The 19,062-nt window shown below is 34.4% G+C and overlaps 2 protein-coding genes and 1 pseudogene across 2 annotated transcripts; 2 read left to right on the top strand and 1 right to left on the bottom strand.

The window, feature by feature from the left end:
• Positions 1–162: 162 nt before the first annotated feature.
• Positions 163–973, bottom strand: LOC133312043 (uncharacterized). Its single transcript, XM_061513184.1, has 2 exons — positions 723–973; positions 163–610 (listed from the first exon to the last, which is right to left on the bottom strand). Exons 1-2 carry the CDS (start codon positions 971–973, stop codon positions 163–165), a joined length of 699 nt encoding a protein of 232 aa, XP_061369168.1.
• A 5,737-nt stretch (positions 974–6,710) lies between these two features.
• Positions 6,711–8,544, top strand: LOC133312044 (pentatricopeptide repeat-containing protein At5g39680-like; annotated as a pseudogene).
• Positions 8,545–14,187: 5,643 nt separating this feature from the next.
• On the top strand, positions 14,188–17,751 carry LOC133312025 (selenium-binding protein 2-like). Its single transcript, XM_061513158.1, has 7 exons — positions 14,188–14,474; positions 14,887–15,082; positions 15,276–15,503; positions 15,859–16,090; positions 16,274–16,381; positions 16,486–16,758; positions 17,309–17,751. Exons 1-7 carry the CDS (start codon positions 14,318–14,320, stop codon positions 17,588–17,590), a joined length of 1,476 nt encoding a protein of 491 aa, XP_061369142.1. The 5' UTR covers positions 14,188–14,317; the 3' UTR covers positions 17,591–17,751.
• Positions 17,752–19,062: the final 1,311 nt, after the last annotated feature.

Consider the following 19,062-nt stretch of genomic DNA (forward strand, 5'->3'; position numbering starts at 1 on the left):
TGATTTCTCATAGGAAATGTGGTCGGTTGCTCCTGTGTCAAGCAACCATTGTGTATGGAGTTTACCTGACTGTGTGGAAGGAATTTGAACATCTGAATCTACCTGTGCAGCAGAAACCTGCACATGATTTGAGGCATGAGTATTGAGATCATTCTCCTGAGTCTATGACTGCAACAAAAGCATGAGTTGTTGGCACTGCTCTTGAGAGAAAGGAAACTGGTTTTCTGAAGCTTGAGGAGGAGCTTCACGATTCAAAATCTGATAACTGGTTTCAACATTGTTTGCTGAGGAATTGCCTCTGCCACGAAAACCTGGTGGAAAACCATGTTTCTGGAAACAGGTCTCCACGGTGTGATTGGTACGGCCACAATAAGTACATAACTTTCCTCCATGCATATATCCTCTGCCGTAGCTATTTGAGCGTCCACGCCCTCTGCCATAAGAATTTCCTCCTCTTTGAAAATTGTGCTGATTAGCCAAATTAACAAATACACCTGCATTAGTGATTGCTTCAGTAGGCAAATCAGATTGTAAATGTCTTTCTTGCTGTATCACCATAGAGAACACTCTATTCACATTGGGAAGAGGATCAAGCAACATGATTTGCGATCTGAATTGTGCGTATTTGGTCATTGAGGCCTTTAAGAAAACGTATCACATAGTCACTGTCTCTGTATGCTCTTATCAGAGTGAAGGCTCCACAATTACAAGGTAATGCACACCTGCATAGAGGCAATGGCTTGAGGTTCTCAAGCTCATCCCAAAGTGTCTTCAGTTGAGTGTAGTACTCACTGACACTCCTTTCTCCCTGCTGTAACTTGTACAAGTCCTCCTGTATATCCGAAACGCGAAATATGTCCGATTGAGAGAAACGATCTCTCAAATCGTTCCATACATCATAAGCCCGATCGATCCAGAGAATGGACTGTGCTATATTCTCAGAAATTGATCTATGGATCCATGCAAGGACCATCGTATTGTTGGGAAATGGAATGAGGGAGCCCAAAACCCTTTGCAAATGGTACATCCACCAATGGGCCAAATGACAAACCATGATAAGTGGGCCGACACCACATCTCAACCCAAAACCTTAAGGCTGCAGGTTTATGGGTCTTTCACACTCATCACTTGGTCTATGTCTAGTCTATGTGGTACTTCTTTACAACTCATACTTGATTATTTTCAACACGTATTGCAACATAGCTAGGATTGAAACAAAAGATCTGTTGAAGATGGTGCCGCAATCGATCCATCTACAAAACTCAGTTTATTCTAGGAAATCAGAGCCACGGTCATCGCGCGCGCCCAAGTATGATAGTTCTTTCCAGATAGTGGAGGAGATACTAGAACGAGTGAAGGACTTTCGATTGGATGAAGAAAAAATGGATTTGATTGATTGGTGATGTTTTCTGGAAACTGGTTGTTGTTCTCCATTGATAAGAGTGATCACAAGAAAGAAAAGAAATGGCAGAAGAATCTTCAGAAAAGAAGAAAGAAATTGACACAACTCGACGAAGAAGATTGTAGAATTTTCAGCGGAAGAACGTGGATACCAGACCCCTTTTTAGAGCTCTGATACCATCTCAATGTTTAGCATTTTGATAAAAGAATGAAGAATCAATCTACACTGATGCACGTGGCACCACCTTATATACACAAGCTAATACAATGAAAATCAACTACATGACACGCTACTGTATAACATAAAGGTAACTAAACTAATAACAGAATGCCAGCTATACAACAGAAATTAGTTACAAGAGATGGAGCCACGTGCGCATGATGACTACGTCAACTTTTATGTATTTTGATTATATTTGGTGTATGGCAATATAAATTGCTAAGGATTACCACTGAAGGTGTAAAAGGCATAGGTAACAAACATCTGACCAGGACAAGATAGCATTTTTTATTGCAAGGATATCAGTTCAACCCAAAGTCACCAGAAGTCATTGCACGAACAATTCCCATCCTTAAAATGGTGATATCTTTTAGCATCTCGAACATAAATTTCCCTACTTGTTATAGTGCTGATGAACTTCAGAACAGTATGACAATCTTCACAAACACGGAGATTTTTCACTATACGTATAATAGTCCCTGGAACAGCCTTAAGAAGCCCATAAGCTACAGCCAACCTTTCACTATGCCAGAAAGGTTGTCTTTCTTTCTCTTGTTGATCTATATCATGTAAAACTGAGCTGGTATAAGGAACAACACAAAAAAGATCATATTTTCAATGAAATTTTTATGTTGCAAACGATGGAAATTTCATCACAAATTTATTTTTTTCATCAAAATACCTTTCGTCGAAAAGCGACGGAATTTTTCAACTGATAAAATTTTTAAAAAAAATAAATTTTCTATCGAAATTTTCGACGAAATTTATTTTCCATCAAATGTTTTAAACAAAAAAAGAATTGTGTCAAAAATTTTGACGGAACGTTTTCCGTTCAAAATTTCGATGGAAATGTGTTATGAAAATTTTTGACAGAAATTGTTTTGTTAGAAACTTTAAGGGAAATATTCCGACGAAATTTAGATTCTGTAAAGAATTTTGACAGAATATTTTTCTCGTCAAAATTTTTTGTCGAAAAAATTTTCGTCAAAAAATTTTACGAAAAATTTTTTTGTCGAAATTTTTTGACAGAAATGCGTTCCGTTGAAAATTTTGATGGAAATATTTTTCGACGACAATTTTCGATGGAAATGTGTTTCGCTAAAAATTTCGACATTTTTTTGCCAAAAAGTTTAACGAAAATATTTCCGTCGAAAACTTTCGGTGGAATTTAAATTCTGTTAAAAATTTTGATGAAATTTTTTTTCGTCAACAATTTTCGATAGAAATGTGTTTCGTTGAAATTTTTCGTCAAAAGTTTCAATGAATGTGTTTTTATGTGAAATATTTTGTCAAAATTTAGATTCCGTAAAAAAATTTGACAAAAAAAAAATTTCGTCACATTTTTTTACAGAAATATTTTTTGTCAAAATTTAGATGGAAATATTTTTCGTAAAAAATTTTGACGTAATTGTTTTACGTCGAAACTTTTCGATGGAAATGTGTTTCATCAAAATTTTGGACGGAAATATTTTCGTTAAAAGTTTCGACGCAATTTAGATTCTATCAATAATTTTGACTGAATTTTTTTTTTCGTACAAAATTTATGTTAGTGATTATGGCAAAATCTGATTCTGTCTCTAATTTTGTCTTTAGTTTTGACGGAAATTTTTTGACGTATATGATTTTCGTAAAATATTTCTATTTTTGACGAAATATTTTTCGTCAATAAATTCTGTCGGTATTTGAGACTTTTCTAATAATATCGTGTTTAAAAATGAGTCACAATTATGTAGTTTTAACATTTTAATGCTAAGGGTAGATAAATAATTTTTAATATTTTTCCCCTTAAACCCTCCAAATTGGGGGAACTTTAATTTTAAGAAGAATGAGGGTTTTGGAGGGTTTAGTAAAAACCCCCAAACTCTTCCCCTCCTTTTTTTAAACTCACAAACAAGGGAAGGGCTTCCTAAAACTCTCTCTTCCCTTCCCCTCCAAAAACCATCTCCCAAACAGAGCCTAACAGTTCAGACACTAAATGGCTCTTTACCTTTTTCATTACGTGTTGGAAGACTTGGCATTGGCGCAATGAAGTACTCCATGGTGCTACTTTGCTTCCTACTAGTGTGAGGGAGTCTTTAATTTGTAACTTAGCAAAAGAAATGGATGAGGCTACCAAGGATCCTTTCAAACTACATGTTGATAGGGCGACCATTCTGGCGTATATTGTAAAACTATTTGTCTCATATTATTAAGGTCGAGACGGTTCTCACCCTCGGTAATTATGAAGGCCGGGACGGTTCTCACCCCCGGCATACTATGAAGGCCGGGACGATTCTCGTCCCCGATAAATAAAGTCCGAGATGTGCTACCCCTCAGCAAAACAAAGTTCGGGATGGTTTTCATCCCTGGTAATTATGAAGGTCGGGATGGTTCTCACCCCCGGTAACTAATTCTGAAGGCCGGGATGGTTTTCGCCCCCGGTAATTAATTCTGAAGGCCAGGATGGTTCTCACCCCTGGTAATTAATTCTGAAGGCCGGGATAGTTCTCACCCTCGACAATTAATTCTGAAGGTCGTCATGGTTCTCACCCCCGGTAATTAATTCTGAAGGCCGGGATGGTTCTCACCCCCAGTAACAAACAAAGTCCGAGATGTGCTACCCCTCGGCAAACAAAGTTCGGGATGTGCTACCCCTCGACAAACAAAGTCCGGGATGTGCTACCCCTTGGCAAACAAAGTCTGGGATGTGTTACCCATCGGCAAAAGTCATAGATAGCTGATGTCTAGCCAACATCCCATCTAGGCACAGTTTCATTTAAATACTATTATTTCAGCTATCGCAGGTCATGATCATAGAGCAAAATATCTGAGCAACCATTCATCAAAGATCGAAGTCACTGGGCATTATTTATTATACATTCATATCGCCGAGTTTTTTTGTTAAAGAAAGAAATATACATATTTATCAGAAATGAAGACTCCCAGTCTCTTTCTCTCTTTGAACACATTCTCTTCTCGAGAAGCTTTCATCTACTACATTATTTGTCACCAGCGAGTTTTATTTCTGAAGAAGGGAACATGTATATTTATCATCAGGATCTTCATCATCTCTCTCTCTCTCTTGGAACAATTATCTTCTCCAGAAGCTTTCTTCTACAACATTATTTTATTATTATCATACGGTCAATACATCTTTATTCTAGTTGTTAAAATCTCCAGGCTACTTGGTTCCACATGGGCGTTATTTATCATACATTCATATCACCAACGAGTTTCATTGCTGAAGAAGGGAAATTTATGAAGAAGTGAATATATATATATTTATCATGAGAATCTCCATCACTCTCTATTTCGGAACACATTATTCTCTCTAGAAGATCTCATTTACTACTTTATTTCCTCACGAAGCTCGGATCTGCAATCCTGTCGACTTTATTTTATCAGATCATCAAGACATTCTTATTCCAGTTGTCAACATCTCCAGGTTATTTGATTCAACATGGGCTCGCCAGCTTATTCTTACAATTAAATTATTGTTACATCAACAACATTTGAAGGCCTTCCTCAATAACAAGGCGCATCTTTGAAGACAACAAAGTTCAACACAGTTGCAAGCCATAATAGAAGATCCTCTTGAAGCACTCAAGCATCGCCAACCAGACAACTCATACTCGATGACAACAAATAAACAACTCATGAAGGCCGACATAATACTGATCGGTTACATTGTATCCTACTTGAAACACTGCACACTACGGGTATCCGGCCTAAGCTGCCATATATCTTGGCACCCTGCTCCGCAAGCTACCAAGCTGGGGGGCTCTTGTTCTGGATACTATTCATCTTAGGCCCACCAGTTGGGTCCAATCTCCCAATTCCATAGACTATAACATTCTAGAGGGAACCCATGGCAAGCCATAGAGGCTCACCACTGGGACATTTCCCTATCCCTGCACTGCTGCCCCTGTACACTGACAGTGGGCAGCATGTCTTGTCAAAGGACAAGACATAGCTTGGAGACAGCTCATGGGCTGCCCAACGGTCTCCCTCATGAAAGGAGGACTCTCCTCTCTAAATACCCCTCACACATGGAGAGGGGATCTTCTTCTCCACCTTCTACCTATGTTGTTACTCCGCCTATTGGTAGAGCCATCCTTGCCACACACACACCCCTCTTATGCACCATGAGAAGCTCCGCTAGTGCCTTGGTCACTACCATTGCCACCGTGAAAACCCCTTATATCAACATACTTCATCCTCCATGAAACACATCTATGTACCACCAATAGTACACATTTGAAACAACATCTTTATTGCATATCAGAGTAACAAATATACTGTCATGGTCAACAACAACAGTTCCTCCCTCAGTAAACCTTCTGATGATGGGTATATGATATCGCAGGCTCTTTCACCGATTGAGATTTTTTGTGATTTTCATTTATCAATTTGGTATTTGGTTCAGGGTATTTACGAATTGGGGTCATTTAGTGACGCGAGGGGGACCCAGCGTCACTGAGTGCCGCTACCATCCCCTCACGTCACTCTCACTTTCTTTTTTTTTTTTACTTTTTCCTATTGAGTGCCGCCCTCCCTCCCCTGGGGCACTCACAGAATTGTGCCAAGTGGCACAATCTGGTTACCTATATTACCGTAAAACTTCGGAAAGCCATAACTTTTGACTCGGGTATCCAAATTAGATGATTTTTTTTGATTTCACATAATTTTTCGAGATCTACGCAATGACATCTCAATTGACATATTTTATCTCTCACAAACATAATTCAAATCTGTAAAAAAGTGTAATTAGTGTTGCAAATTTGAACTATATTAATAGAAGATAAAATACTACATGACTTTTTTCAATCTTTCAAAATCTTAATTGAATATTAATAAATTTTTTGTCCAAAACTAATCTATTAAAATTCTTTTAAATCTCAATTTAATACATCCCCCTAATAGGCCAAAGAATAACAAAAGAAAAAAGAAAAAAAACATAAGGCCAAAGAATACTTTGCTCACACGGCTCCGTTATTGTCTTGTTGGGTGTTTATGTTTACTGGACTACTACTACTTCAAGGTTGAAGACATTCAACGCTAAGAAATAGTTTTTTTTTTTAAAAAAAAAAAAAACCCAAAGAAATATACAATGGTCGTTGTGTATTACCTGCCGTCGCCATCCGAGCTTTTCAATCTTTTGAAACTCGCTACTGATGCCAAATGGCTATTATTTGGCAAAGCCATCCATGCCCAGTTGCTTATTCGCAACCATACTTCAAAGTCTGATGTCACTCTGCTCAACTCCTTAATCCATCTATATGTCAATTGCGGCCAACTATATCTTGGCCGAAGAGTGTTTAATGCAATGCCCCTGAAAAATGTGTTTTCTTGGAATGCTTTAATGGCGGGGTATATGCACAGTGGGGACCATTTGGAAGTCCTTTTGCTCTTCAAAAATATGGTTTCATCGCAAAATGCATGCCCCGATGAGTCTGTGTTCCCCATTGTTCTTTCTTCTTGTTCTCGTAGTGGGAGAGTCCAAGAGGGGATGCAGTGTCACGGATATTTGTTCAAGTTTGGATTTGTGTCTTGTGAGTTTGTGAAGAGTGCACTTGTTCACATGTACTCAAGGTGCTCTCATATGAAGTTAGCATTGTAGGTTTTGGATACAGGTCTGGTGGGTATGATAGCAATATCTTTTCTTATAACTCTGTCTTGAATGCACTTGTGGAATCGGGGCTTAGGGAAGAGGCGGTGGAAGTCTTGGGGAGGATGGTAGATGAATATGTAGTTTGGGATGATGTTACATATGTTAGTGTCATGCGCCTTTGTGCTCAAATTAAAGATTTGCAATTGGGTTTGCTAGTTCATGCCAGGATGTTGAGGGGTGGTTTGAAGTTTGATGGATTTGTTGGTAGCAAGCTGGTAAACATGTATGGAAGATGTGGTTATGTTTTGAATGCAAGGAAAGTTTTTGGTGGCTTGCAAAAGAAGAGTGTAGTTGTGTGGACAGCCATCATGACTGCTCACGTGCAGAGTGGTTTTTTATAGGACACTTTTAATTTTCTTAGGTGTATGAATCAAGAAGATATTCTGCCTAACAAGTACACTTTTGCAGTTTTGATTAATGCATGTGCAGGGATGGTGTCATCGATTCATGGTGATATAGTACATGCTCAAGTTGAGAAGTTAGGTTTAAAGAATCATGTCATTGTCAGGAATGCTTTGATAGACATGTATTCCAAGAGTGGCAGCATTGATTTATCATGTAATGTATTCTCAGATATGATATATCGAGATATTATCATTTGGACTGCTATGATATGTGGTTATTCCCATCATGGACTGGGCAAAGAGACTTTATTAATGTTCCAAGACATGGTGTCTGCTGGAGAGCGTCCAAACTATGTAACTTTTATCGTGGTTCTTTCTGCTTGTGATCATTTGGGTCTTGTACAAGAAGGGTTTTATTACTTGAACTAGGTAATGAAAAAAATTTAAGATTGAGCCTGGATTGGAGCACTATACATGTATGGTTTCACTTTTGTGCAGGCCTGGTATGCTTGACGAAGCTGAGAATTTCATAAAGACAACTCAGGTGGAGTGAGATGTTGTTGCTTGGAAAACTTTGCTTAATGCATGCCACATTCATCAAAATTATGTCTTGGGGAAACAAATTGCAGAATCTATGTTGCAGATGGACCCTCATGATACGGGGACATATACATTGCTATCAAACATGTATGCCAAAGCTAGTAGGTGGGATGAAGTCAAGACGATTCGGAAACTGATGAGAGAAAGAAATATTAAGAAGGAACCTGGAGTAAGCTAGCATAGCAAATAACACCCATATCTTTCGTTCGCAAGATATTAACCATCCAGAGTTTATTCAAATTTATAAGTTACTGGAAATGATTCAGCAAATAGGAGATGTGCCAAATATTGTCGTGTTGCATGATATTGAAAATGAACAGGGCCTTTAATTGTATTTCCGTTGCTGTAATTTTTGGATTATGGTGATATTAATACAAATATGATGGTTTGGTTTACATCTGGTGTTGTATCAAATAGGAAAGCATTGAAGTCATGCAAACCTTTCATTCTTGTTACATCTTTTTATTTTCCCTGTTGGGAGGGGTGAGGGTTCTTTCATGAGTGATTGGTCAGGAATCTGGGATTTAATACTTTTTATATTATTTTTTTATTGAATAATGTGATCTTTTTATCTTCTTTCCTATTTTTTTTTTATTGAAATCGGTTGAATCACCGATGGTGATCTCTCATATTTAAATACTTTTGTTGGAGACAATTTGGAATAATTATCATGTATGTCATACTCGTTTCTAAGGTCACGCATATGAGTACAGGTGTCATTCTGCACTTATTTCTTATCTGTTTGAAACTTCTTTTTTATGCCCACTTGGCTCCGCTGTCCAAGATTGATAACTATGGTTTGAACCATATAGCCATATAGGTGTAGTTATTATTTGAAAAATTATCTGGTATCTGCCTTGCAAAAAACGTGAACACTTAAAATTAATCTAGGGCTTTGAGCTCAAAAATTATATATATAACTCACTTAAAATTAATTACACAATATTAACGTTAATAGTTACGCTTAGCATTTTAATCACAAACCTAGGATTCTGAACCTACTCAATTTTACAAGATTTATCATATTTTTCTTATATTTTTCGCAGCATCTTTCCGGTACGTGCTTTTCCATAGCCAGTATCATTTCCGACACCATTTCTTATTATTTTAACTTGAAACTTGAAATCACAGTCCTACGTATTATTCTAGGAATATTCATGCACTTATTACAATTTTCTGGGATACTTTATCGGTACTCATTTATACCGACTAGCAGAACCGGTATCTGCACTTTTCATCAGAAAAACGACTTCCAACAATATTACTCACTTACTATAATTATTAAAGCCTCATAATAATTATTAGGGTCAATTAAAAAATCATTTCATAATTTCACATAATTAATTAATTAACTTTCTTAATTAACAGTACGGGTTCTTACACCACATCTTACAACAGATCTTGAAGCAGCTCCCAAACGAGGCTTGCTTATCCCTGTTGAGAAAATGACAAAAAAAAAAGTGTGAAGACCTGCCCGTGAAGAGAGCAAGATAGTGTGAAGACCTAATAGCCAGTATCTCAATCACTGCGTACAAGCAATAGGCTTATAGCCAAGACGTGAGTATATGCACAGTGTTGGCAATAATAGTAGATAGGTCAAAAAGTGTGTACATGAGGTCTTTAGCCTCTTATTTATAAAAGTTACCTCTAGAGTTTGTGTAGATCTTCCAATTATAGTAGGACTCAACTTCCTTTCTGTTGAGGTAATGGCTTTATCTTGAGTAGCTTTGTTACTTGATATTGTTATGATTCAACTTCCTTTAGGATATGATATATATCCATAACAATATGTTTAGTGAATTTTCTTTGTAACATAGAAAACTTAAATACTTTTTACTCTTTATTTTTATTTACAAAATATTTTTGATTCCATCTTAGTTACATTTTCATAATTTCTTCTTCAATATTTTTAAATATATTATTTTCTAACAATGTTCATATTTAATAATTAATTTATTATTTTTACTCATAAGTTTTTATAAATAATTTTGTAATTTTATGTATTTATTCTAAATGGAATATTATTTTTGATATAAATAAAGCTAAAATAATTTTATTATGTATTCCGTTTGTATATATTTCTAAGCAAATGAATAATCTTTTTCAAATGTTGATGGCCAAGCAAACCCAACCATCTACTATGCTAAGAAATAACTCAAATTTCAGTACTTTTTAGTTGTTTAATTAAAAACTTTAATATTTCATTCCACAAAATAACTCAACCTCTATTAAAAAGGAGAAACTTTAAAGTTAGATAAAATTATATCTCATTACTAATAAATAACCCTACTTAGCATGTTGTTTTATATATTTATAAAATTTTTAACGCACCTTAATTATAATATTATTCGTTTACATAAATTTTAAAAAATTTATTGACAAAACATACAAAAATTGATTAAATTAAGTACATATTATTAAAATATTTTTAATTACAACTTATAAAAGAAAATTTTAAAAACAATAAAACTCATAAAAAAAGTAAAAAATTACTTAAAAGACAGTTTACTAATGTATATTTTAAATTTTTATATAAGATGCTTACCAAAAAAAATTATATAAGATTAATATGTTAATAATATATATATTTTTTAATCTATCGAAATATAATAAAATTTAATTTGAATTTCTTTAAAATTTTAAAAGTATACAAAAAAATTCAAAAAGTTGAAAAAAAATGAAACTTGAAAAAACATGAAAAAGGAAATAAAAGGTAAAGAAAGAAAATATATAAAGTTATAAATAACAAATCTTGACGCACAAGATTACCCGATTTGTAATAGTACGGGTGAAGATTAATTATATATAATTTTAGGGTATTATGTTTCTGATGTTACGTGAGAAAGAAATCCTCTCATGTACACACAAAATACAATGTGGGTTTTACTAAATAAAAAAGAGAAAGAAGCACAAAATAAAATCTCATTGCACTTTGAGAAAAATAATACCCATTGTTTTTTTTTTTTTTTTATATATAATGAGATTGTTTATTAAATTTGAACCCGTTAAATTCTTATCACAAGGAATAATCTGATCAATGTATGTGTATTTTCAGTGAAATAGTTTAAAAATATGTATGGATATAGGTAAAGCTCTCCCTCTTGCTTTGGTATAGACTATAGAGTAATGTTTCAGATCTATATGTTTATTAGACTACTGTGAAAAAGTTATCTGATAAATCAACAGACAATTTATTGTAAGATTCCATTCCATTTAGAAAAGTTAGCTCTACAATTTTTTAAATAACACGTCGAACAAGGGGTAGCTGTACACGATAATTATAATTCATAAACAGCTTTTGTATTTAATATGATTAAAAAACTGTTTATTGAAAAAAATGGGAAACATAACCAAATATATCCACCATGTCAATAATTAATTTAGTCATTTAGAATTTCTTCGCATCATTATCCCTGCACAGTATAATGATCATCATGTGACTAATGCCCATTAATCTATCTCAAACGTGAACACTTTAAGAAATTAGTGGTTTCCGATGTCAAATTCAACAAGGTATTATTTTACAATCATATGTATGTGCAATTTTAAAACTCTTCGTGCCTTTTAATATATTTAAACACGACACCTCTACCCCACATGCACTTTTCTGATCAATTGGAGAGAAAAAAAATTGTCACCTTTTATTTATGGGAAATATATTTTTTTGTATATTATAGAAAAATAGTTACCTCATGTTATAAAAATAAAATTATAAGTGAGACTCACAGATAAGAAAAGAGAAAAAAAAAGAGTGGTGAAATTCATTCATCTTTTATATGGTGTAGAAAAATTATTTCTCTCATATAAAATGAGATAAATATAATCCTTTATTTATTATCTTTAACACAAAGCATGTTTCGGGCTGTCACTATTGAATCCTTTTCCAAGATAACCATACAACTCAAAAAGAACTTCATTATACAAGTCGCTTTTACAGCTTTTCAGCACTAAGAATGAGATAAGGATTAAACTTCATTGTCTTTAATTCAATCTCTAGTGAATAAAATAATACACATATGTATTTGAATACTTGATGATGAGAGTAACATACAATAGAAAGGAAGTGAAGCTAAAATTATTGAAGTATTTAAATAATATAAGTGAAGAATGTTGGTTTTTTTTTTCTAAATCTGATGAGCTATAATAAGAAGTTTGATCTGAAAAGGTGTGTCTGTTCGTTATCAATCGGATATATCTTTTTATGTTGAACAAATGTATCTTTTTCCGTCAAAAGAATATGTCTTTTTGTGTCGAATAGATATGTCTTTTCATGTTGGTCGACCGGATGTGTTGTTTTTATAAATATATAGCATTTTAGTTTAGTTTTTTTTTGTATTTACATTCCATTACTCTAGTGTGATTTCTCGAGCATTCAGTTGTGTTCATGGGAAATTGATTGTGCCATTATTCTTGAAACGAAAAATTCGTTCTATCTTGAAAGAGAATTGTTCGTAAACTTTCGGAATCAATAAAGAAAATAAATTGTCTTAAGGAAACAATTTTTGTTGGGCTCAGATTCCTTCAATTTTCTGGATTTGTTATTCCAACATATTGTGAGTCTGTTTAAATTTTTTATTGCACTTTATTTATAGAATTCTGTTTAAGTACAATATATGCGTTACACACAGATTATAGTTAGTATTAATTATCTAGTTATATATATATGGGCATTTTATATGATATGTAGGATATAAGTGAAAATCGGATGAATGCTTAAATATCATATGCATAAACTCCCAACTTACACAACAAGATGAGTTCTAATTTTTTGGTTTTTTCTCTCATGTAAATATTGTTTTTTCTCAAAAAATAATAAAGGAAAACCATGCCCAATATTATTGGACCAAATTGGGAGTGGCCGTGCTGCTGTCGGGGACCCGATGGCGGTGCCACGGAAGAGGATATGGAGGAAGCAACAAAGTGTTTTCTTTGTTAACTTGCATGGAAAAAGGAAGAAATAGGAAGAAAAACTATGGGTTTTACAAGAGTTACGTGGTAGAAAAAATGATTGTGTAATGTTATAGAGATTTGTTTTGCGTGCCGTAATTTTATTTTTATTTTTTTCTTTAAAAAGTGTGGACCCCACAAAATGTTGTGTGTAAAAAAATTTATTGTATCATGTTAAATGACAAATATAAACCCCAAAAACTATTGAATGAAACGCTATGGTTTTACTTAAAAATGATATAGTAGAAAAGTTATATTTATAAACTAAATTATTTATAAACTCTTATAATCAAATCTTATTTGTTGATCTAGCAATTATACATTATTGAGTCATATTTATTAATTATTTATTTATTTGTAATAAATTATAATCATTAAATTAACAAAAATTAACGATTAAAATTTAGTTATAAGAATTTATAAATGATTTAGTTTCTAATCATAACATTTTCCATATAATATTTTGTCTTTTGAGATGACTTTTTTTCTTGTAGGAAAAATAGAAAATAAAAATAAAAATATAAGTGTGTTTGGACAAGTCTATTTTTTTAAAAATTATAATTATTAAGAGATTACTTTTATTTTTAAAAAATATTATCACTGAGAAAGAAAGAAAGAAAAAAGATAGAATATTGTGACAACTAAATAATGTTATTATCACATTTTAACCGTTGATTTTCGTCAATCAACGGTTATTATTTTTTAAATCAAACTCATTAATTAATTATTAATTCGCAATAAGTGATAACTGTTGATTGGCAGAAATCAACGGTTAAGATGTTGTAGTAACATTATTTGGTTGTCACAATATCCTATAAAAAAAAAAAAAAAAAAAACAAGAAAGTACAAAAATATAGAAAATGTAAATAGACACGCGTCAACATATTAACAGCCCAAAGAGAGGGCATTATTATGGTGTTACTGGTATTCTGGTACATCCTCCCTGGACATCATTTGATCCGAATACGTACAAATACAGTATTTCTGTCTCAATCCATACGAAACACTCATTCTTTAATCTACACATAAAAAGTATGTGTTCATGACTTCTTTCATGTGAATTGTGACCTGTTCACTCTTCATCCCTTGTCATCATAATCTTCTTCTTATTAAGGTTGACCAATCTCTCAGAGAGAGAGAGAGAGAGAGAGAGAGATGGGTACGGTGATGGAGCATGGTGTGGTGGGAGACAAGGTGACTAACCACAGCAACAATCATGCATGTTGCAAATCAGGGCCAGGCTATGCTTCCCCACTGGAAGCCATGTCTGGTCCCAGAGAGTCTCTGATTTATGTCACTGCTATCTACACAGGTACCATCTTTGTCTTAAAATGTCATTCACCTTCATCTCATGCTTATATATATATATATATATATATATATAGAACAAGCTGATTATGGGTTTTTATTTTTGTTCACAAAGATTTGTGCTTTTTTTATTTTGCTCTGAATATGTGGAAAGTGAAATTTCCTTGTCAAATATCCATTTATATCTGGTACTATTAGAGTGGAGGCTTGAAGTTGAAGGACTCAACATAAGTTTTACCAAATTGATTAAATTATTCTCTCAGAATTTCATATCTGTTTGTTGGTTATAATATTGACTAAAATTGAGTTTTGGTCAATTCTTATAACATTTTTTTCCCTTAATCAAATAGGCGTTTTAGTTTCATGTCTCTTAAAAATTGTGCTATTTGGTGACTGGAATTATTAATTCAATACAGGCACAGGAATAGAGAAGCCTGACTATTTGGCCACAGTGGACGTAGATCCAAGCTCTCCAACTTATTCCAAAGTCATACATAGGCTACGTGTTCCTTATGTAGGTGACGAATTGCACCATACTGGGTGGAATTCATGCAGCTCTTGCCATGGAGATCCATCAGCAGAGAGACAATTTCTGATCGTACCTGGACTCGTGTAAGAGCCTATCAGTTACATTCAGTGAACAATATAATTTTAAATGAGTTGATAATTACAAGGGAAACAAAGCTTAAACTACTTTGTGGATTACAATAACTCTAAAGAAAGATATCATATCAATTTTATTCTGATTACTTATTATTTGGTCATCTTTTAACTACCTTATAAAGTCTACTTCATCATATTTCAGATCAGGTCGCATATATGTGATTGACACAAAAACAAATCCAAGGTCTCCATCTTTGCACAAAGTTGTTGAGCCTGCAGATGTCATACAGAAGACTGGATTAGCTTATCCACACACGTCTCATTGCCTTGCTTCTGGTGACATAATGATCTCATGTCTTGGAGATAAAGATGGAAATGCGGCGGGAAATGGATTTCTTCTTCTTGATTCGGAGTTTAATGTGAAAGGAAGGTATTGAGAAATGCAAGAATGCTTATTGGCATGTCTAAAATACTCTGCGTACTGATCCTTATAATCTCTGCATATTCTTGCTTTCTGATTCTGTTAGATCTTCTAGTTTTAATTGCTCATTTTGAATTTAGGTGATTGCTAAAAAGTGAAATGGAGGAAATCATATATTGAGATAAAATTCAATGCTGAGATGACAATAGTTTTGCAAAACAGTTTACATAGAATCATTAAACAATTGCTTGCGCATTGAACATTATATGAGGCAACAGTTCTATTTGGAACTTGTTATGTAGTTTGCATTTCAATATTATATTTTCTAATTATATTATTTTGTATCTTGCTTTACATTGGCTAGGTGGGAGAAACCAGGGCACAGTCCATTATTTGGGTATGACTTTTGGTACCAACCACGGCACAATACTATGATTAGCACATCATGGGGTGCTCCTAGTGCTTTTACCAAAGGTTTTAACTTGCAGCATGTCTCTGATGGATTCTATGGGAGGCATCTTCATGTATACAGCTGGCCCGGGGGCGAACTGAGACAAACATTGGACCTTGGTAACACAGGGCTTTTACCATTGGAGGCAAGTTGTTTGACATAATCTGGGGAGATGTTTAAGATTCAATTTTTTTTTTCTGTATTTGAACCTGTTTATATACTTGTTTATTTAACTATGGTGGTACTTTATTCCCCCTTTCCCATTGCTTGTACTTGTAAACCATTTTGCAGAAGTTAGCATTTTATAACTAAAGTACCCTAAATGCAGATAAGGTTTCTGCATGATCCTGCTAAAGATACAGGTTTTGTTGGGAGTGCATTGACAAGTAACATGATACGATTTTTTAAGACCCAAGATGGATCATGGAGCCATGAGGTATATCAAAAGGATATTTAATATCTATGCTGTTTTGTTTAGTATTTGTACTTAAACCGAGGTATATTTATCAATAATACTTATAGACTAAGCTTACTTTGCAGGTTGCCATATCAGTGAAACCTCTGAAAGTGCAAAACTGGATTCTTCCAGAAATGCCTGGGCTTATAACTGATTTTCTGATTTCTCTTGATGATCGGTTTCTGTACTTTGTAAACTGGCTTCACGGGGATATAAGGCAATATAACATTGAGGACCTTAAAAATCCTATACTGACTGGCCAAGTATGGGTTGGTGGACTTATCCAGAAAGGAAGCCCAATAGTAGCTATAGCAGACGATGGTAAAACTTGGCAATCTGATGTGCCAGAGATTCAGGTTATTGCTATTTAATTTTTAAACTTAGTAATCCTACTGTTGAACTTATTGCATAATACATGTTTGGAGTAAATTAGTTATTGGACCAATGAGTGGAGTGAAAATGGAGAGGAGTGAAATGTGACTATTAGCCATTTCGTTTATGAAAGTAAATTTTACTCAATATGTAGTAGTTGCTTAAGAGGGTGAGCCTGGGGTAGTGGCTACTCCATGGTGATTGAAAGGTCACGGGTTCGAATCTGGAAAACAGTCTCTTTGTATATATGTAAAGGTAGGGCTGTGTACAAGAATTGTACTTACGCCACTCTCATTAGTCGGGATTTAAGAGTGAGTGGTTTATGTAGTAGTTGCTTCATGTTCAATTTGTCTAGAAGCATAAATTGCTTTTCACTTGTTCCATTTTGCTTACCGTATGGAATTTCACATGAACGTAGCATGTTTGCATTATGTTATTTATTCAACTCTAGTGCCAAGGTTATATATGTGATGCATGGATTGACTGAAGGGTGTATATCTGGTTAGTGGCTGATGTTATAATTTTGGTTATCAGGGAAAAAAATTGAGAGGGGGCCCTCAGATGATTCAATTGAGTTTAGATGGGAAGCGGTTGTTTGTTACCAACTCACTGTTTAGTGCATGGGATAAACAATTTTATCCAGAGATTATGGAGAAAGGATCACACATATTACAGATTGATGTTGATACTGAGAATGGTGGCCTGAAAATTAACCCAAACTTCTTTGTGGACTTTGGAGCTGAGCCTGATGGTCCTTCCCTTGCTCATGAGATGAGATATCCTGGTGGTGACTGCACTTCAGATATATGGATTTAAGCATGCGTATCATAGTTTCGTTATAATAAAGTTATCTTTCATATAGTTGTAATGAGCTACTACGATGCTTTTGTCCAACTTCAACATCTTGAACACAGTTTTCTGCTCTGCCTAAATAAAGTCTAGTTCACCTCCAAAACTTCTCTTGAAATATATAAAATCATTAATGTAGCTTCATTCAACAGCTTAAGCTTTTGGGTTGAATTGGTTCTTTGCATGGTATCAGAGCCTCAGTGTACAGGGTTCGATTTTTGCCGCTAGGGGTGTAAATGGGCTAGGCTTTGGCCTTTTTGGCCCAAGCCTACGTCAAAAAAAATTCAGCCTATCTGGCCTACTGGCCTATTAAAGGCTTTATTTGTAGGCCAAGCCCGACCCATTTTAAAAAATAAGAAAGCCTGAGATGGCCTACATGCCTTGTAGGCGTCCCACTGTAGATACTAAGCAAAAAAAATAATTTTATAGAACAAAGAAAGTTCTATTCATGCATGCACTAGTACTTCTCATAAGAAAAAAATGACAAACAAGAAAGAGTCAACATAATACCCCAGCTCTAGAATGTATATCATAGAGGAATATAGTCAAAGAAATGGAGAAAATAAGAAAAATACAATTACCGGAAGCTGAAATAAAGTCTACAAGAGAATTTCATTTATCTAAAAATCTTTAAACCACCATCAAGACAAGGGAAATAAGAGTATTATTGAAAGATCTTCATCAGTAACATCATAATCCAGCAAGGTACCCATTACTCCTTGGTATTAAGCTGCAACATCATGTAAAATTTGGAGATATTAGACAAGTTTTCATTTCATAAAATAAAATAGCACAAAAAGTAAGAGATATTGGTATTTAGTACTTTGCATCTTTGCCACATAAAATAAATATTATTTTATTATTTTATTTTAATAAATTAAATAGGCCAGCCTACAAGGCTGTAGGCCGGGCTTGACAAAATTGGCCTATGGTCTATTTGTTAAAAAAAGCTTTTTTATAAACCTAAGCCTATTCTACTTTTCTGAAAGGATAGGCCTGGGTCGGGCTCAATGTAGGCCGGGCCGTAGGCTGGGCTGGGCCAGCCTGGCCCATTTACCCCCTACTTGCCGCCCTCTATTTTTTTTTCTAGTGGAATTTTTTTCTGCACACAGGTAGGTGGGCCTGTGCATTGTCTACCCTTCAAACTCAGTGGACTTTCGTGTGAGGGGACGTGTTGAGATATATAAAATCATTAATGTAGCTTTTCATCCAACAATTTAAGCTTTTGGGTTAAATTGATTCTTTATAAGTTCCTATTAATTGTTATTAGTACGTGTTTGTGAAAAATTGGTCCATGCTCCGTTTCTAAACCTGATAAAAACAAATTTTGAGAGAAAAAAATAAAAAAATAGAAAGGACATTGAGGTGTAGAAACGACAAAGCAATTAGCAACAAACTGGGTTTTCCTTCTCTGGTTGTGACAATTGAATATCTGATTT

This window comes from Gastrolobium bilobum, unplaced genomic scaffold (genome assembly GCF_033153095.1).
Source record: "Gastrolobium bilobum isolate Gb01-03AN ecotype WA unplaced genomic scaffold, APGP_CSIRO_Gbil_v1 utg23192, whole genome shotgun sequence".
Lineage (NCBI taxonomy): Eukaryota > Viridiplantae > Streptophyta > Magnoliopsida > Fabales > Fabaceae > Gastrolobium > Gastrolobium bilobum.